The sequence below is a fragment of the Perna viridis genome, chromosome 11, assembly GCF_037379345.1.
Source record: "Perna viridis isolate PV_CMFRI_1.1 ecotype Kerala chromosome 11, ASM3737934v1, whole genome shotgun sequence".
NCBI classification, from domain to species: Eukaryota; Metazoa; Mollusca; class Bivalvia; order Mytilida; family Mytilidae; genus Perna; species Perna viridis.
In genome coordinates this window covers 7,262,760-7,282,899 of record NC_142455.1, presented here as the reverse complement: position 1 = coordinate 7,282,899, position 20,140 = coordinate 7,262,760, and the positions used below count along the sequence as shown (strand labels likewise).

Here is a 20,140-nt window from a genome sequence, read left to right as displayed (position 1 = left end):
TATTTTTTTCTGTTATGTCTGATCATGAATTTAGGTTAAAATTTTCCGAAATGCCAACTTTGTGTATTCTTCAATAAAACAAAGCAAATAACTAATTTCACACTTTAGTCAACAGTATAACTAGGTTGATATTGGTTTTCTATATCATTAAGGGTAACTGCTCCCCCTATATCTATAATTTTGTCTATATCGATTTCTTCGACGGGAGCAGGATTTCTGGTAGCCGTGTCCCTCGATCAGAACCTGTACGTTGTTCTCTGTCTTATCATTATCATTATTGGACTGATTGCAACATATTCCATCATCTGACGTGTCAGCTTCACATCCAGTACAGGGTTGAACAGAAGATGAGCTACTTTGACAGTTTTTAGGAACATTACAGGACATTACTTAAAAAGTGAAATAGAAACAATATAAGTTTTGTTTAAGTTGTAATAGACTCAAATATTCAATAACCTTTCTTATTTATCAATGTATATATTTTATGTATCAATTAGTAAGAATGTTTTTAAGTGTGATGTGACGATTGCACTAGTCATCAAAAAGCAAACAAGAAAGAAAAAAAAATATAATTCGTTTGATAAATTACGAGTCATAGAATTCTGCTGAAAATTTACATACTCTTCCACGAATTGATATGGGTGTCTGAAAATGTCTCGGAATTGTAAGGAGTTTTTGTTGGATGCCGGTAGGATCAATAGAAATGCTTGCGAATAACTGCAAATGAACTTTTTGTTGTATACCTAAGAACAAATGGTGTTTGCGAAAAGGGTAAAATAGTTTTCTAAAACCAATCATATTGTTTTAAATAAAGGGAATACCCCCTTCCTGGACCTGACTAGGTGGAGCAAAAGGAGGTCTTCCAAATCCTTTAGAATACGGATTTCGCTATGCCTTTCGGGGGTGGTAAAATGTTACACTAGTTTAGCTGCCGACACTAGGTATGCCAAACAGGGTTTACCAATAAGATACAGGGTATGCCATGCATGGTTTATCTATAGAATAATAATATGTGGTGGGTTAAGACATAAGAAACGAAGTATGTCAAATGGGTTTCGGATATGCCATTCGAAATAAGCTATAAGATACGTGATAAAGCATACAGGATAATCCATGTAATACAGGGAATGCCATAAGGGATAAGGCATTTGATACAGGGTTTGGAATACGGATGTGGCTATAAGATAAGTAGTATGTCATGCTGGAAGGGTAACACAGATTGATACATGAAAAAGGAAGTTTTGTCAAAAGAAGATACAGTCCGCAAACCGATCCGCGCAACGATTTGACGGATCGATGACCGTTGACTGATTGATCGCTGACGGTAAAATAAAAGTATAAATTGATTTTTAGATCTATTACATTACATAAATATGTGTAAAAGTGGCAAAGAAAACAACAAAAAACGTAAAATACAGTGACCGCTCTGTGGTCACGTAATGCGATCAGCGGTATAATTGATCGGTTTGACGGATCGATGACTGACCGGAAACTGATCGGTGATCGATGACCGATATTTTTGTTGTATGGATCGGTTCAGGTACTGTATATCAAAACCTACTTGTTGTTTCCAAATCTGACAAAAAAAGCGTAGAACTAATGCTATAACTCGTAATGCGGGCAATGTTGCCATACCTGTACAAATACGAGCAGAGACAAGGTTCGAATTCCGTACTATTGCCCATCAAATTTAGGTATAAATAATAAAATTAAGTAAAACATTCGAAAATAACATTTTCATCCCACAGATAGTTTTACTGTTAAAAAGCAAATGGCATCGCCATTACGTCTTTCCTTTATTTTTACATGTTAGAAATGTGGTTTCATGTATAAAGGAAATCTTTGTTATAAATATTATTCTAATATAAACCTTTGTTCTGCAGTTTATATAGAAACACTTTGCATTAAAATGCAGACGGTTTCTATATTACAATTATATGTGTTTCCTTATCATACATTTATCATTACACCACTTACCGACCCAAACTTCTGGTTCAGAAGAAACCCTCTCAGGGGAGCATATGTCACAGAATTCCGGTGGCTTATCACTTTCGACTAAGAATGCAATCGTAAGTTTTTGTAAATATGAATTTGACACAAGATAATCAATTGTCATGGTATAGTTGATAAATATATCTTCGATTAATTATTACAAATAAAAGCTGTAAAGCATTTTTACATTACGCGATGCATATTGACTTTAGGATCATTATGGCGATCGATTGTTTATTTTTGACGAGAATAAAATGATTTAGTAGGTGCTCTTAACAGCGTGTTCGGACATAATATGATTTCTTGAAAATTGTAAAGCAAATGGGAATCCAAATGTAAAATTGAGAAAGTGATTTATGAAGTAATTGTACTTCTTTTACCTACTACTATTTTGTATGATTTGTGCCGAGAAAATTAAATTCATGAAGTATCTTATAATGAAATGATAATATCATTTCTTCAGGAACAAAAACGTGAACGTTATGACGTCAAAATAAGATTAACCTTGTGATGTCATTACATACATCAATATACTACTGATTTAATGTCTCATTTTCTTATTTTTTTAATACGACAAGATAAGTAAGATGTGTTACTTTTGTTGGAAAAAATACTTTGTTGTCAGAGCTCGTTATCTTAGTACATTGAGTACTGTTGAAATGTGTATGATCGCTTTTGATATTAACTTCCTTTTTGTTTGTTAGGTATTTTAGTATTCTTCACCCCTTTTTTCTTCAAATTCAAGAAATCCTTACATGTTTTTTACAAAGACGTACTGAGTTGGGTCTTTTGATTACATGCACTAAATTCCTGTTCGTAAGAATCTTTTACAAAATCAACAGCTTGGTTTTACATATTTCATGACACGAGTTTTCGCGGTTTTGCCTAAGACAAAAGTAGGTACCTCGGAGTATTTTTATTCCTCTCAAGTCCATCAACTATCTTTTAAAATATAGCCGACGCGGTAAATTTTTTTTTTTTTTTAAGTTTTCTAAATTTCATTCAGGAAATAACATATAGCACGCAATTTTAAATTTCGATGCAGTTTCTTTTACAACGCCACTAAGTTATCAGTAATTTGCCAATTGGACAACAGAATTGCGACCATGTGACTTGCTTTTCCATGGAAGAACTCCTGTAAGGCCAAAGAGTAAAATGCCAAACTATACCGACTGCCTCGGATAAAAAGTGTTGATTGGTCTTGAGAGGAATTGTAGCTTTATTACAAAAATATACCCACAAAAGAGCAAATTTTCCAAATAAATATAAAACCACACTTTTCACAGTTTTCATATTTCTAAAACCTTACCGAGATCAGACTGAAAAATAACAAATCCACCTTCCCCTACATTATGCCATGTAATACACCTATATAAGAATATTCCGTTTTCTCCTACTCGCCTGTAAATAAATAAATTGTAATGCGGACTTTACACTATCATGCAGTGAAATATCTGCCTGACCAATAATTTAAAAAAAAACCTCATAATTTTGAATAAAAATCCAAAAGAATTGAAAGCTTAGGGTGCTTTCTATTATACGGTTCGTTCCACTAGAAACACAGATTTGTGTTCCATTACTGGTACGTACCAAGTAGTTTGTCTCAGACGACGAACCAGACGAACCAGAAGTTGAATTAGAGAAAGTGGGTTCGTACCGGTTAATGGAAAAGCATAGTGAAATACTGTATATCATTCCGTCGTGTTAAATATGCTTTTCCACCAAAAAGTGAATAATATGTCAAAATCCATATCGCATGCTATGTCAATCCTGGACATCGATATCGGCCCAAGGAAATCTCTATCCTGAGGTATGATATATATTGTTTTGTAGCCCAATATTTTTAAGTAGATTATATACTTAACAGTATTATGATGTCATTGTCCCTACGTTAAATGTCTTTTTTCTTAAACCTTACCGCATATGATAATCTAAATAAATTGTAAAATCATAAGATTGTGTATTGAACTTCTTAAAAATAGTGCAGATATTGATTAGAAGTTTATAGAGATAATTTAAATTTTAGTTACAATAGTTTAGATTACAATAGAGTCAGGAAGTAATTAAAACAAAGTGTTAATTGTATGATAAAGGATAGATCGTACACTAAGCTTAAGGGCTAGCCACGAACGAGTTACTTGATATGGGATGCATGTAGCCATGCAGTACAATTACATGATATTACAAACTACACACATTTGCTTTAGTACTTAATATATAACAAATATAAGATAACATTATCAGGAAACTTATCACAAGATGCCCCATCACATATCCAGAGAAAAGATAAAGGTCAAGCATGAGCACTGCATACCTGTTGACTACATACTGCCCGTTCCTCTCTAAACACAAAATATCAGACGTAACTCCTCCTACATTTACTACAAGTTCATAAGCGTTAGGAAATGTTGCTCTGGCATTGCTTGCATCGTTAAAAAACGTCTTTCCTTGCAATGTACATGGCCAGCTGCAGAATGCACTGACTGAAAGTCGTACATAAAAGTCTTAGTAAAAGAAAGTAAAATGCTTTGCAGTGAATGCTTCATAAAAAGATGAACGGTCTTTGTGGTCTGATATTATAAATTGCATGCATATTTATTGTATCATATGACACAACTACCACCAAAAAAAAAATATTTAAATTTACTATGCGTTGAAACAATTCAAAACTATCTTATTAGGCTTATCAAATGCTGTCCGTTCATCTAAAACACGATTTCAATCAAAGCTGTTCAACTTACAACAAGTCAATGAAAAAAGCACAATGAAATCTTGCTTTGATTTTACTGTCGTCGTTACAAAATGTCTTGCATTACTAGAGACATGGCTGCCTACAGTCGTTACGACGATGATTTAAGCATGTCAAGAAAATTACATAGATTGTACATGAAATTTGCACTTGGCAAGACTTACCGTTGTGGATTTGTTTTTGAGAATGAGTTAAAAAACACGATAGCAAAACATTTATATGAAACTATAAGATATCGACAGAAAACAATTCCGTGGCGTCAGCAGTGGGATAAATAAATTATATAAAAATCAAACGGAGTTTATCTGTAATGATGAGATACGTAAGAATTAATTGTATGCGTGTACGAAGTACTAAAGTTTAGTTGTGTGTATTTACTGATATCAAAATGATACATTTACAAAACACTTATTAGTATCAGATAGATAAGCCACAATACATCTTTACCTTCACTTCCTAGCAGGAACGCCGTACACAAAATAATAAAGAACTTCATACTGAATATCGTAATTGATATATCACTTGAACCAAATAAGTCTTTTATAGCAATTCCACGTCATTTAAATGCTATTATATACCATTTTGAGATTTGTATAAAGGTTGCAAAATATCATTGTTCTTTGTTGTCACCCTGAATTGAGGAAAACAGGTTTTGATCTATCAAGCAGTGTTATTGATAAAACATCAAAAGAGCACAAAAGTAATGTCGTTGCCTTTAATGAAATAATGGGTTTCGGTTTCCCTTACATTTTTACCTGATCTAAGTAAATTCCTGTTATGGTTATCGTTAGTGTAAGTAGTATAATAATATTTATCGAGAAGGGTATTAAGTACCATTTTGTGCAAGAATAAGGCAATGAATGGTACATCATTTTTTTCTTAGTTTGGTCATTTTGCCTCAAATGAATTTAATGCATCTAGAAAACAACTGTAAATCTATTAAACTTATTATGTGGTATCTGTAAAATAAATGTTCATTGCTTATATAGGTTACTAATGCGGGAAAATTGTCCCGCCATTTTTCATTATGCATTCTAACTAAAATTTGAGCTATCAGTATCTTAAAACGGCAGGTGTTTCCAGAAAAGTAGAGGGTCCTACCCTACCGGTGCACCTGGTCTATGCTCACAGTTTTTAGTGGAGTCCGATTTGCTTACTTACTTTTGTTACTTTGTATGTATTGTTTTAGCTACTTTATGTTCTTTGTTGTGACTGTCTATTTTCCATGTCTGGTCTTTGTCCCTTGATTACATTCTTTTGATTTACGCTAGATTATTGGTTCCCTTGATTACTCTTACAAAACAACGGATAGTTATTTCTGGAGGTTATTATGAACTAATACTTAAAAAGTATAATAACATATCTATATTTGTCTTATTTACCTGTATCACATCTGTTACACGTTTTGCCTGGTTCTTAGACAGAGAAGTACAAAAGACTTCTATGCCTCCCATTGTACAGGAAAATGAATCATCGCTACTTGTTAATATAGCGTTTGCAAAGATGAGAGGTTTGTAACATTTGTATGTAATAAATGCCATGTTAAGTGAAGTAAAAAAAAACGCGCCTCACAAGAACTATAATGATTCTCATTAAAATTGAGCCGCAATTTTACTAAACAGTTCTGTTAATTGGAGTGTTATGAGGTGAGTAGATATGAAAAATTGATCTCAGTGCGAACAAGAATAATCATTTGTAGCAAAAAAAATATTAAGAACCTAAGATCAATGAGAGTGCAAAGCAAATTAATTTAAGATACCAAGAGGTAAAATTTCAAGAATATTGTGAAAATTGTACCCGCAGCTACACAAAATTTCTCTGTTTTGCGTATTTTGGGGGTTATTGATTATTTTTCTCTCTTTTCTTTTAAATGATTAATTTTTAATTCGTATGCAAATTAGGATCGCCTAGATTAATAATATAATGATATGACAGAAGGTGATTTATACTTGTCAAAAACCCACCGAATTCGGTTTTATTTCTTGTACAGAAACAGTTACTGATCACATAACCAGTCTTAGGTTTTCAACTGGCTGTTGCGTCGCTTTTGAGATAAAATTTACATAGATTGTACATGTAATTGGCACTTGGCAAGACTTATCGTTTCTCGATTTGGTTCATTTGGTTGATATGAGGAGATGAATGTATGATTTTCTGAAACAGAAGTGCAGATCTGAGTGCAGAAATGATTATCGTTATGTGAAAGTATAGCTTACGAAACAGGTAGACTGAAAAAAACAGCATCGTTTGTTTGGTTGCCTTTTCTAAACCATGAATTACTGTACCATTGGCAATGTCTGAATTTTATGTGGACTGGTACTTGAAAATCTTCAGGTCCCTTTTTTATTTGCCCATGCATTCATCTAAACGTGAATTGTGTTTTTCTGTTTCATTTCATTAAGAAATTTGGCGAAATATCTTTCATTTATTTATTCTTTAAATTAATTGTGCGTATTTGTGCGTGCGTGTGTGTGTGTGCTTCATTTTGTTTCAGAATCGAACTTTGGATATTGTCTATATTTTAAGCACATTTAGTTATGATGTAAGATTATTTATTGGATAAATCATCGTTTACGAAGCCGTCCATGTAAAAATTCAGGCAGTATCTATGAAATGGGTGACACAGGATAAGTTTTATCCCTCTGAATTTTCTGTTCCAATTTAATGTATAAAATATATGTAAGTATGTCAAAGAGTTTAAAGTTTCTTTTCCATCGTCAATTGATGGCCCGGAAAATAATTTTTAAGAATTATCTCCCTTTTTTCAATGCATTTCTGTGCTTTCTATGCAGTTAATAAAAATTGTTTTGGGGTGTTTTCTTTTGTTTTTGAAAACAAAATTTATCATGTGCCACTCACTGCCTCTTTTTTGCATGAATTCCATCCTAAAAGGAGAACAAAAACAATTGTCTTTAAACTTTATTAAGCAGTATGGAAAAGACATTAATCATAATGACGATATCTTTTCCATCCCGATCTTTGTTTAGGGTAGTAGTATGGATGCGGCTTCTGGTAGCTGTGTCCCTCGATCACAACCTGCACATTTTCATCCTTTTTTTTATCTTTACATTGATTACAGCAAATGCCATCATCTGATTGCTCAGCTTCACATCCGGTACAAGGGTGATTTGAAGATGATTTGCTTGGACAGTTTTTAGGGACGTTACAAGCCAAAGCTAAATATGTGGAAAACAAATATGATTGGAAAACTATAAACTATGAATACTTTGCTACAATTTTTGTTTTTTAATTCAAATTACAAAACAAATATCGAACACATTCTCCAAGCAATTAGATAACTGATGTTACAACTTCAATTTTATATATATATTTTTTAATAAACCGAGTTATACAAAAGGAAATCCGTCATTTATTAGTGTTAAAATAAATCGATAGATAGAAACACTTACTTGTAAATTTCTCACCTGAAAAAATAAATATTAAAATCAAAAAGCGTAATGAAAGAAAAAAAGGATAACGATTAACATTTTTTTTTTCATATTAAACACAAATAACTCAGTAGGATCGTACCTTTCATATATCTTTTTCCAAAGAAAGAATTGCGTAGATCCCAACAGGGGCAAAGTTATTATCCTAAATATTCCACTGATATTCGATCAGATTTTCAACCATAACCCATTGATCTAAGTATGTATCAATGTCGGTCACTGGTTATGTTTTACAAATAACCGACATATTCTTTATCAGGAAAAATAAGGAGATCTCCATGTTATAAACAATATTTAATGTGCAAGAGAAACTTATAGAGCTGTTTATTGATACGATTATGTTTTGAATGATTATAAAATATATTTCGTGGGCAATTATAGTTGTTTTGGAAGTATGAAATAATGTGGATTTTCTTAAATATCTTCACATAAAAAACTTGAATTATGATACTTCAGGACACAAATTTATCCAAATAAAGTATTACAATAATCATCCATTATAACTGAAAGATACATACCAACCCATACCTCAGGCCCATTTTTGACTTTCGTTGCAGAGCACAGATCACAAAAGTCTGGAGGATTCGCTGCCTCAACTACAAAAAAAACATTTATCTTTTAAAGCACATAACTGGGTCGATTCGCTTTTATCTTTTTCTACGGTGAACGCTTTTATCAGTCACATTTTCCAATTGCAACTGTACTGGTCGAAGAGTCTTAATTTTATTTTAAATGTTATCAGAACATTAATATAGTAGCAATAAAAATTCGAATTAAAACATACCTAGATCTGATTCATGTATCACAAAACCATATTCACCGACATTATTCCAGGTAAAACATCTATACTTGTATGTATTCGCGGTTGCTCCTGGTCGCCTGTTAATTAATTCAGACAAGAAATATCATACAAAAGGAGGCACAAATATGTCAATAATATCGATTACCATCTTAATTATATAACCCCATTTTCTGTCAAATAAATATTCAATACAGATACTGCAAGACAATTATACACACATTGCACTTTACATGCATGTACAAGTATTAAGTGTAAGTATTTGTAAGAATCAGGCAAAATGGGAAAAAATCAGAAATATGCATGTAACCCCACCGACCTGACAATGTAATTTAGCTCAAAGATGCTTTCTCTATTTGAAAAAAAAAACGATTTGCTCAGAAATTTTTCAAATGAAATATTAGAAAAATGAGGCTTTTGGCAGAACTTTATGGCATTGAAATGGTCATTATGTAAGTGCATTTTAATGAGATCATAACTCAATTTACCAAAATAATATAAAAAAAAATTCAAGCCTATGATTCTGATGGTGCAAATAGTTAAATCAAACGTTCTAAATGGTGGATTTTTCAATTTCATGTTTCACCTATTTTCCGATTGTTACAAAGAATGACACTTCATAAAGATGTGGATCTTCACATTCCATAAATAGTAAAATATCACATATACAATTTCATAATCAAGACACCCGTTATAGTAAACATAATAGATTTACTTGTATGATGACATGAAATAGCGAGCTAACCCAAATGATGAATAATAACAAAATTACGATCTGTTAAATCTAGGCAATAGTCAAAAGGAAAAATCAAAAAGCAAAGCCCGCAATATTATGGCAAAAAACCGGAAAGTCGGAAATCACTCATATGGCCAAGACTTGGGATAGGCATTTTGGCAAACAGCGTTCCAAACCACCATTGAATGCTTTCTGTAACAATGTACTACCTGTTAATAAGATATTGTCCATTTCTTTGTACGCATTCGATTTTAGTAGTAGTTCCACCAACTTTTACTTCAAGTGTATAAGCATTAGGGAACGAGACCTTTGCATTACCAGCATCGTTAAAGAACGTTTTGCCCTGCCAGTTACATGGCCAACTGCAAAATGCACTTGCTGAAACAAAAGTGTCTTTATAGAAAAAAATGGCATTGTTTGAATACTTGAAAACAATCATACGGTATAAATCACTTTATGCTTTTTTCAAGTTAAATAAACGTTCTAAACAGTTCAACGGAAATTATCCACAAAACTGTGTACAACAAATAAACAATTCAAGAATAGCCTGGGGAATACTAATGATTTTCTTGTATTTTGGACTTAGGTTGTGTATTTGTCTTTATAGAAAACAGGCACAAAACTAGACATTTTGAACAAAAAAAATACACAATTTTCGTTAATGGAGTATACCATTCAAAAGTAAGTAGTATGGAATTGTCATACTACTAGAACCTAGAAAAATGTAATATTCAATCATGGAACTAAATTATGTACAAGAGCTCAAGATTGAAACTTATAATTACATGCTTGAAAATTAGCACATGATGGATTTTTATATTGTCTTTAAAATCACTATACGAAAGTTTTACCTTGTTTATCTATCAAAAATATCAGAAGAACAGCAACGAAGAACTTCATATTTTAGATCAATGATAGAGAACATGTCCTGAGCATGTCTTTATACATATTGCATGTGTCACCTTTCGTATATTTTTTCAATGTACTTGCATATTTGTTTTCTGCATATGCTATTTTCCGATCAAAACAACGGTCGACATGTTGCAAGTTAGTCAACAGTAACTTCACACTTTCATGATTTTATGTTTCATAATAAACCAAGGAAAGACATTGCTTGTGTAAATGAATAGTAAGATGTTGCATATGTATCTAAAGAAATGTGGTTAAAAATAGATATGAATCTTTTTTCCTTTGTGTTATTTAATTGTCTATATATGTAGTATCTGTTTCTTTTTATATTTCTAAGAAATGATGTTCAAATTTCGCATGTGCCTATACTAAACCTACATGCTTCGTTTGCTGTCAAGATTTTTTTCAAAGTCTACTTGAAAAGATATTCATATATGCTGTTGTTAAGTGGAAATGTTCCGTGCAAATGATATCCTTCCTTCCGTCAGTTTTTTTCCTTTCCTCTCATCTATTACGCAGAGATTAGTATACATCTCTTATTTGTTACTCTTCCAATATCTCCATCACCAATTGAATTTTTCGTTCGATTTTTAATTCAAATATCGCAACTGTTAACACATTGTGTTATATTTTCCTAAAAAATATTTTTAAGCTGGACTCTGCGCGAGGTGCCAAAATGATTAAATCCCATTGTAGCAATGAATAGAGTGAAATAATCTTATTATGTTGCACTTGAACAACCTCTGCAATTTCAAGGTTAAATCACTGATAGGATAGAATGTCTCGATATAAAGAATTGAAAGAGAATCTTTAAAGGACTGTAATTCATTATTCATGCTCCCAGTTTTTAGTGGAGTCCGAGTTGCTCATTTACTTTTGTTACTTTGTATGTATGATTTTAGTTACTTTATGTTCTTTGTTGTATATGTCTGTTTTCCATGTCTGGACTTTGTCCCTGGATTACATTCTTTTGATTACCGCAATAACCTTGGTTCCCTTGATTACTCTTAAACAAAGTAATTAAAAGTTTGTAATGTTTCATTATAAGTATTAATTCAATTGATTTCTTTTTTCTGGTGATTGTTATTTTTCTACAGCTAACAAAAACATGACACATTCGTAAAAGTTTAAATAATAACAGCTAATAATATACTAGTATAAAGAATGTTGGATCAGTTTTACTATTATAATTTGATAGAAAGACGAAGGTAGTTGATAGAAAAATCATTGAATTTATGATTGAAAGAAAGTTTAAATGTCTTGTCATCTGGCCAGTTGACTAATTAAAGAAGCTCTTCAGGTCTTTTCTTTTATATAATGGGTGACGAATATATTATCTTACGTTCACTCCATGACTCGTTGTAATTAAATTGTATAACTGTACTATTTTTCAAACAAGTTGTAAGTTCATGCACTACTTGCACTAGCATGAATAACATTCTACAAAACTTAAAAATGAACAATCTAGATCAATATTTAACAAAAACAAAGTGGCGCAAATGACACACAATCGCATGTCGCATACATAAAGAAATATTTCATTTCTCATTTGTATATCAGATAAAATATGTTTATTGTTTTGTCTATTATTAAAAGAAAAACATATTCAGAATTCAACATCAGTTATGACTAAAGACATCACAAATCTTTTAAAATTTACTTAATTTCGGCAGCCATGGTTGTAATGATACAGCATGTTATTGATGATTTTGTAATAAGTAATTTGTAACATGTATGTATGAATTTGGTACAGAGGAACGGTTTGTGCCCCTGTATCAGGTACAGTGTAAGAGTTATTAGTAACTATTTATCATATTCAGTTGAAGGGATTTTGTCGGTGTCACGAAATATTGTCTATGGACAATGTACCGGATATTGGATGCTGTCAATAAATCAGGTGCAAAAGATTACATTACGTGCATGAATCGTGGTCACTGTAAGGACATGTTGTCATGAAAATTAAGTGTCTAAATATCAGGGTCACTGGAACGGGTAATGTTCCTCAACCAGGCAGGGTTTTAGAAGGGTAGTGTCTATAGATCAATGTCAGCGGAAGGGGTAATATCTATTGATACGAATAAGTGAAATGGTTAGTGTCTTAGACTAGAGTCAAAGGAAGGGTAACTGTCTATAGATCGGGAGCGGTGAAAGGGTAGCTGTCTATAGATCAGGGTAAGTGGAAGGGTAGCTGTCTATAAGAAAGGCTTAGTGGAGTGGTAAGTTTCTATAGACCAGGGTCAGTGGAATGGTAAGTATCTATAGATCAGAGTCAGTGGAAGGGGTAATGTCCATAGATCGTGGTCAACGTTTGGGAAAGCATCCATAGATCAAGGTCAGTGAAGAGGAAGTGTTCAAAGATCCGGGTCAGTGGTGGGGTAATGAAATTAGATCATGGTCATTGGAAGGTTAGATCTCTATAGATGAGGGTCATTGGAAGATTATATATCTATAGATCAGGGTTAGTGGAAGGGGTAGTGTCCATATTTATGGGTTAGTGGAAAAGTAAGTGTCTATAGATTAGGGTCAGTGGAAGGGAAAATGTCCATCAATCAGGGTTAGTGAAGTGTGGTGTTAGTGTTTAAAGGTCAGGGTCAGTGTAAAGGCAAGTGTCCTCAGATCAGGGTCAGTGGAAAAGTAAATGTCTATAGATCAGGGTCAGTTGAAAGATAAATGACTGTATGTCAAGGTCAGTGGAATGGTAAGAGTGTCACTTTAGACAAGAGTCAATGGAATGGGTCGTGTCTGTAGATCAGGATCAACGTAAGGGATAGTGCCCATAGGTCAGGTTTGGTGATTGGGGTAGTGTTCATATATCAGGGTCAGTGAAAGAGTAACTGTCTATAGATCTGGGTCATTGGAAAAGTAAGTCAATATAGATCAGGGTCAGAAGAAGTTTAGCTGTCTAAAGATCAGTTGAAAGGTACTTGTTTATAAATCATGGATGATAGGGTAGAGTCCATAGTTCAGGGTCAGAAGAAGGGTATTTGCATAAAGACAGAGTCAGTGGAAGGATAAATATCCATATGTCAAGATCAGTAAAATGGTAATTGTTTAAAGATAAGGGTCAGTGGTGGAAGGGGTCGTGGCTGTAGATTAGCGTCAACGTAAAGGATAGTTACATAGATCAAGGTCAGTGGAGAAGTATCGTTCATAAATCCGGGTCAGTGGAAAAGGGAATGTTCTTAGATCCGGTTAAATGTCCATAGATCAGAGTCTTTCGAATGTTACTATGAAACTTTTAATGAACACTTTCTGAAGGTTGCCAACAAGCATGCACCTAATAAAGAGAGAACATTTTTATCACAGCAAGTTCCTTATATGAATAAAGATCTAAAAAGATCTATATATAAGAAAAAAATGTTGTATAATAGATTTCAAAAAGTAAGATCTGATAGAAACTGGGAATCATACAGACAACATACCTATTTTATTGAGCGCTGTGCCGGTGGTCCAAAATCATCTGACTGCTGGCCAACAGTTAAACCCTTTCTTACCAACAAAGGGGGAATATGTCAAACAGAGACAATAATATCTGATAATAACAAATTAATTATAAATCAAGGTGAAGTCAGTGAACTATTTAATGATTTCTTTGTAAATGTTGCAAACAAATCGGCAACACGGATGTAAATATAGATGACACTCATCCTAGTATTACCGCCATTAAAGGAAATATGACGGAATGCCAGGACAAAAATTTTTCATTTTCTCAAGATCAATGTGAAAAAGGCTACTGGCATTGATGGCATATCTCCTAAACGTCTGAGATATGCTAAACCTATTATTGTTCGCCCCCTTACCGACCTTGTTAATATGTCCCTATCCTCCTCAGTATTTCCAGACAAGCTCAAGTAGCGCCAACCCATAAAAAAGAATAGTGTTATTGAGAAGGGAAATTACAGGCTTGTCAGTGTCCTTCCAACCATTTCCAAAATTTTTGAAAATTCTATTGAATCTCAGCTTGTCAAGTATTTTGACACTATCTTCAAACCTAATATGGCCGCTTTTCGATCAGGTTTTGGATGTCAGTCAACTTTATTACGTGTGATTGAAGACTGGAAAAAAGCTTTAAGAAGTTCTTCACTTATTAAGGAAAAGAAAACAAAAGTTTATTTTATGGCAGATTTTTATTATTTTGAGTACGAACGTTTCATCCTGTTTGGTGATTATTTTCTCAAAGTTCTTAGACTTGGTAATTGCACTTATTTTCCTGGTAGTTGTGTCCCTCGACCAGAACACGAATCTTGTCTTTAGCTTTGTCTTTACAAGTTTGTGTACAACATATCCCATCATCTGATTGGTCAGTTTCACATCCGGTACAAGGGCGATCAGACGAAAATTTCTTGGACAGTTTTTGGCAACAGTGCAGGACATTTCTGTAGTATAGTAGAAATAAAACATAAATTAATGTAATACAATTGTTTGATTTTTAAAATTATTCTTCTGAAACAGGGTTATGTTCCTATCGTCTTAATATATCTAGCCATTTTACTGAAATGTTTCCAAACTTATCATAATAAAACATTTATAAAAAAAAATAAGACGCTCCCAAAGGGAGCTTTTATGGTTGTAGTATCAACTTGGTTCTGTAAACTTATGGCAAGAAAAAGCATCAATATCCAGTTTATACCTTCATTTTCAGGAGCTTAAAAACAGCATAATGGCAGCTTCATTTGCGTATACTTGTATATATGCGATTAAGAGCCAGAACAGTCTCGGAAAATATTCGCTAGTTTCGATAATTAAATACAAATCGAATCATACCTTTTCCAAAATAGGGATGGCCATAACAGTCTGCAGTCACAAAAATTGCGAAACGTAAACGGAACAAAACAACACGAAACGAAAATAATCTATAAAAGAAAGAATCAAAAAGAAACAATTCGACAAAATGAATCAAATCGTAATAAAAACATAATTACTTGATACAAATCGAAGCTAAATTGAACAAAAGAAGTCTTCGACGTTTCGCAAATTATAAGACCGTGATGTTTACTAGTGCCGAACAATTCGACCTAAAGACATTTGGGACCATGACAACCAATAATTCCTTATGAATGTCGGACATTTCGGCCAGTAGACATATCAGACCATGACAATTAGTATAATGCTTTAGGACATATATCATTACAAAATTTACCATTTTTGAGGGTTATAGGAATAATATATCAAATCAGAGTCGACAAAAATTATCAAAGTTGTTTTTTATTAATTAATTTACTCGGAAGCGTTAAAAGGTTTCACCATCATCATATTAGTCATATAATTATCTCTTAATTAATTTATAATCAATTAATTTAAGATTTTAGAATGAAAACAAAATAACACTTACCTGTAAATGTCTGGTCTTAAAATATGAAATATAAATATTGTAACCATGAATAATAAAACGAAAACTAGACAAAAGTATAAGGTATTTAGATATAAACTCCATATATGTATGAAATCAGTCCAAATGCAGTTTTGATATATAGGTCGTTGCGTTCATATCAGAAAGTAAGAGCAATATAAGAACAATAAAGTCGGAGAGGCATATTCATATTCAAAACATATTAATGTCAATACCGAAAAACAATCAGTATGCTTCTAAGGCATTTTAGTCTATTTTTAGTCTATATTTTGAAGGCACATTCAATATGATTTTTTACCTGTTGGATATTGTAATGTGCAAAAAAGAAAATCAATTAGGACTTACCAATCCAAACTTCAGGCGATGGTTGCATATTCTCGGGTGAACATAAATCACAAAATTATGGTGGCCTATCACTTACAACTTAATAAAAAGGTTGTAACTGATTTATTTTTGTATGATAGAAGATGAGAGTTTAGATGTAAAGATTTTATAAATTAAATGTTTGTTTAGGTAAAGACCCTGGGAAGTATTATCCATCTCATTTGAGGTGACATTATATAAATAATAAAAAAACATTGGGGGATAAAGCACTTTGTTACCCTGAGAAAATCGTTGTCACCCCAAGGCGATTTTTAAGTACTTTAATTGATATGTTATGTATATGATTGAAATGTTTGTAATGTTGTGCTGAAATTGAGGCCTTATTTGGCGAAAGGCAATGATGAACCTTCAAATTAATTAAACATAACCGAATTTAGGGGTCTAAATTTATTTATGTAGCCATTCATTAACCTTTTATTTTAAGTGTCAAAGTTTCCAGCAACGCTGTTAAATTGAGAGTAATCTATTGTTCTATAATTAGTTTTGTTATCAAATAAGTTCATTAGCGAATCAGACAGGTAGCTCTACATGTATCACGTACATAATTAGCATCATTAGCAAAAATTTTCCACATCAACAAGTCAGTCTTATTTAATTTCGCTTGGAAAAATGCTTTACTTGATTACGACGACTTCGCTTTCTGTTGATATGTATTATTGATGATATTTGGAACATAATTGTAACGTTTTGTGGATGAATAATCAAAGAATTAGCTGAATATACCAATCCTGTTCCTTATATTACATAAGGTGCATCGAATGTATACAATTACATAGTTTACCATAGTTTGGACCATTTTATTCATATTTTAGTATTATTTTAGGACTAAGCATTTTTTTATACACTTAACGATTTTTATATGCACGACAAAGTTCGGATTATATTGTGTTATTTCTGATGCATTGCGTTACGTAATCTGTTTATGGTAGTAGCTGATTTTTCACGACATTTTTTGGCGGAAGGTGGCGCTATAATAGTAACCGGATATGTTGTGTCATGGACTCTGAACTAAACGTCGTTTTATTTACTTTATCATTTTCAAAACCAAGCGGCCTCACGTCTTGTGTCTTGTGATTTCACCCTGGACATCATATTTTTACAAAGTGGAGGAAACGACGCCTCCATTCAATCTAGATCAGCTCAACAATTGTTATTGACATTTTTCCTTGGTCCTATACTGTGTTCATGATCTTCAGATTCGCTCGGTTGTAACTTGGCAACTTCTAACTCACTGTGAAGAGGGGACTTTTCCTGGTTATCATCAGAAAATAAAGGACATCCACGATTTATTATCAAGGAAAATTGATAAAGAGAAGAATGAAAACTTAAAACTTTGGCACCACCGTGGGTTTTGGAAAAACTTAGAATTTTTGTGCCATGATGAAGATCATTTGAACCATTTGGGGATAAGGAGTTATTTTAAAAGTGTGCGGTCTGCTGTTTTATATGCAGCAGCTCATCGATATCCTACTAGTAGGTATATATGTAAATTTGTATGATTTTAATTACGATAGTGCTCACAATGAGGGTATGATTGTTATAAGCTAAGCATCATGTTAATTCATCACAGTGTGAGTCTACTTACAGTTTAGACTTAGAAATGTTAAAATACTTTGTCTCACAGTGTGAAATTGCTTACAGTGTAGATAGCAACTTGTTAATTAATTATCTCACAGTGTGAGACTGCTTACAGTGTAAGTATAGTACATATACATGTACATGTACATGTATGTCTATTATTAATTATCTCACAATATGACACTGCTTACAGTGTAAGCATAGTACATATACATTATTATTTATTATTAAGTTTCTCACAGTGTGAGCCTGCTTACAGTGTGAGCTATCGTAACTGGTGTTTTTGGTCATCTCACAGTGTGAGATTGTTTACTGTGTAAGCATAGCACGTGTATGTACAAATGTATAACATCTCCGTGTGCAACTGCTTAAAGTGTAAGCATTTCCATAATATATTATTTACTCTCTAGAAAGGTACATTTTACTGTAGACAGAAGAGCAGAGAACGAAAACATGATCTTTCATTTCATATTGTATTGCCATACATGCACCTGTTCCATTGCATATTCATGATTTCTTATGATGAGTTTAATACACTCACTGTTCAATTTTATTGGTACATTTTAAAATATTCATTTACGATGCAACACAGCTTGAATATTCGTGCAGACATCATGTACAATGTACATGTACATGCACACACATTATTTTCATGTATAAATTCAAAGGTGCATAAGAACGTACATACATGTAGATATAATATCAGCTTGTAATGTTCTGTTTTAGGTGCCCATCCAAGATACATTGATTAAAAAAAATGTGATTCAGTATTTAAAGAATGCCATGGAGTAATAAGAAGCAAACAAAGTCAGCTTCCTTAGCTGAGGAGCCACCTAAGAAAAGATTAAAGGCTGTGAACATCGCTTATACCTTATTAGCAGAAACAATTTGACAACAAAATGAAGAACAATCTGCCCAAAATCTTAATACATGTGTCATACTGGTTAATGCAGAACCATCAACTTTAATAAACAATGCTGTGGAGGTACATGTACAGTCCTTAACTGGCTTAGACACTCTAGGTCGACATACATGTAATAGTAGTGAACCATCAGTACAAAATATTGTCAATGAAATTTTTTCAGGTGAGCCGCCATTAAACTCTGTCAATATGCAATATGCATTCCAAATCAAAGTGTCTGATGGTAACCCATTAGGGGCCAATATAGCACAAAAGGTGAAAGAAAAAAATTGGGCCGATGAATTTATTGAATTGAATATGCCTTCAACCCATTATGAGTGTGACCAGTTTTCACTCTATATACATATACCACAGTCTTCAAACACACATGTGGTCCACTTTTCCAGCATGTAAACGGTCATGCTTTGTCAAACCAGTTTGTTACTGAACATCTGCACAAACTTGTTACATTTTCAGGTTTAGACCCATCACATTACAAAGGCCACAGTTTTCGAAAAGGGGCCGCTACCCAAGCAGCCAGTAAAGTATATTCAGAGCAATACATACAAAAAATTGTTCGTTGGAATTCAAATGCACTGCAGCGGTACATACGCATTGACACTCTTTCTTTGGGCTAAGTGATACATATTTAGCATGAAAGGAGGCCAGGATTTGCCTGCTCCTATATTTCTGATGTACATTTAGTTAAAGTGGTTATATTTCTTACTAAGTAGTACATTGTAGTTAAATGTTATAGAATCATCAGAAAGATTCAATGTCTCTTTGAGGCCAGGATTTGCCTGCTCAATTTCTCTTGACCACAATTATACCAACAAGTGAGGCCAGGATATGCCTGCTCACTGTTTTTCCTTATGTTTAGTCATAGTTTTTGAAATAACATGTATGTACATTTTGTCTCAGTTATCACATGCTACACTTAAATTTACATGGATATGCAATTATTGAATTGATCTTTTTTTTTACAATGACTTCAGTTATTGTAATCCCACTTTTGTTACTTAAGTTCATGTATATATTTTCTATCGTTAGGAAGCACTAGTCGTGATCAGGATTTGCCAGCTAAGTTGACAATCCATTTAATTTGTCTGTGTTTTTTTTTTGTATAATGCATATACAGTTAAGTATTCTTGTTGGCGGTTCACCACCCACTCTACATTTGTATCATATTTACATATGCTCTATACAGGTCTTTTATAAATTGGGGATTTAAATTCCTCCTTATTTAATGACGACTAAGGGTCTTACAAATGTTTCCTAAGTTGGCGTTTGCTT

General features: G+C 33.0%; 2 protein-coding genes and 1 long non-coding RNA gene across 3 annotated transcripts in view; 1 reads left to right on the top strand and 2 right to left on the bottom strand.

Moving 5' to 3' along the window:
* Positions 1 to 88: 88 nt before the first annotated feature.
* On the bottom strand, positions 89 to 5,293 carry LOC148602800 (uncharacterized). The gene is made up of 6 exons (XM_088553292.1): positions 5,189 to 5,293; positions 4,307 to 4,475; positions 3,302 to 3,393; positions 1,978 to 2,055; positions 1,562 to 1,576; positions 89 to 389 (listed from the first exon to the last, which is right to left on the bottom strand). Exons 1-6 carry the CDS (start codon positions 5,235 to 5,237, stop codon positions 148 to 150), a joined length of 645 nt encoding a protein of 214 aa, XP_088409418.1. The 5' UTR covers positions 5,238 to 5,293; the 3' UTR covers positions 89 to 147.
* Positions 5,294 to 7,647: 2,354 nt separating this feature from the next.
* LOC148602799 (uncharacterized) lies at positions 7,648 to 10,686 on the bottom strand. Its single transcript, XM_088553359.1, has 6 exons — positions 10,577 to 10,686; positions 9,935 to 10,103; positions 8,975 to 9,069; positions 8,709 to 8,786; positions 8,152 to 8,166; positions 7,648 to 7,917 (listed from the first exon to the last, which is right to left on the bottom strand). Exons 1-6 carry the CDS (start codon positions 10,623 to 10,625, stop codon positions 7,685 to 7,687), a joined length of 639 nt encoding a protein of 212 aa, XP_088409485.1. The 5' UTR covers positions 10,626 to 10,686; the 3' UTR covers positions 7,648 to 7,684.
* A 6,451-nt stretch (positions 10,687 to 17,137) lies between these two features.
* LOC148602796 (uncharacterized) overlaps positions 17,138 to 20,140 on the top strand; it is a 33,379-nt gene continuing 30,376 nt past the window's right edge. The window contains exon 1 of the long non-coding RNA XR_015916839.1: positions 17,138 to 17,841. This is a non-coding gene — a long non-coding RNA (uncharacterized LOC148602796). The remainder of the gene's footprint in view (positions 17,842 to 20,140) is intronic.

Bases quoted from the DNA above. Each gene is read 5' to 3' on its own strand.
- LOC148602800 (XM_088553292.1), bottom strand. From the start codon at position 5,237: ATGAAGTTCTTTATTATTTTGTGTACGGCGTTCCTGCTAGGAAGTGAA. The intron at 4,476-5,188 runs GTAAAGATGTAT...TACGACTTTCAG, and splicing joins GTTCCTGCTAGGAAGTGAAG to TCAGTGCATTCTGCAGCTGG. The intron at 3,394-4,306 runs GTATGCAGTGCT...ATTTATTTACAG, and splicing joins GGGCAGTATGTAGTCAACAG to GCGAGTAGGAGAAAACGGAA.
- LOC148602799 (XM_088553359.1), bottom strand. From the start codon at position 10,625: ATGAAGTTCTTCGTTGCTGTTCTTCTGATATTTTTGATAGATAAACAA. The intron at 10,104-10,576 runs GTAAAACTTTCG...CTTTTGTTTCAG, and splicing joins ATTTTTGATAGATAAACAAG to CAAGTGCATTTTGCAGTTGG. The intron at 8,787-8,974 runs GTATGTTTTAAT...TTTTTTTTGTAG, and splicing joins GATACATGAATCAGATCTAG to TTGAGGCAGCGAATCCTCCA.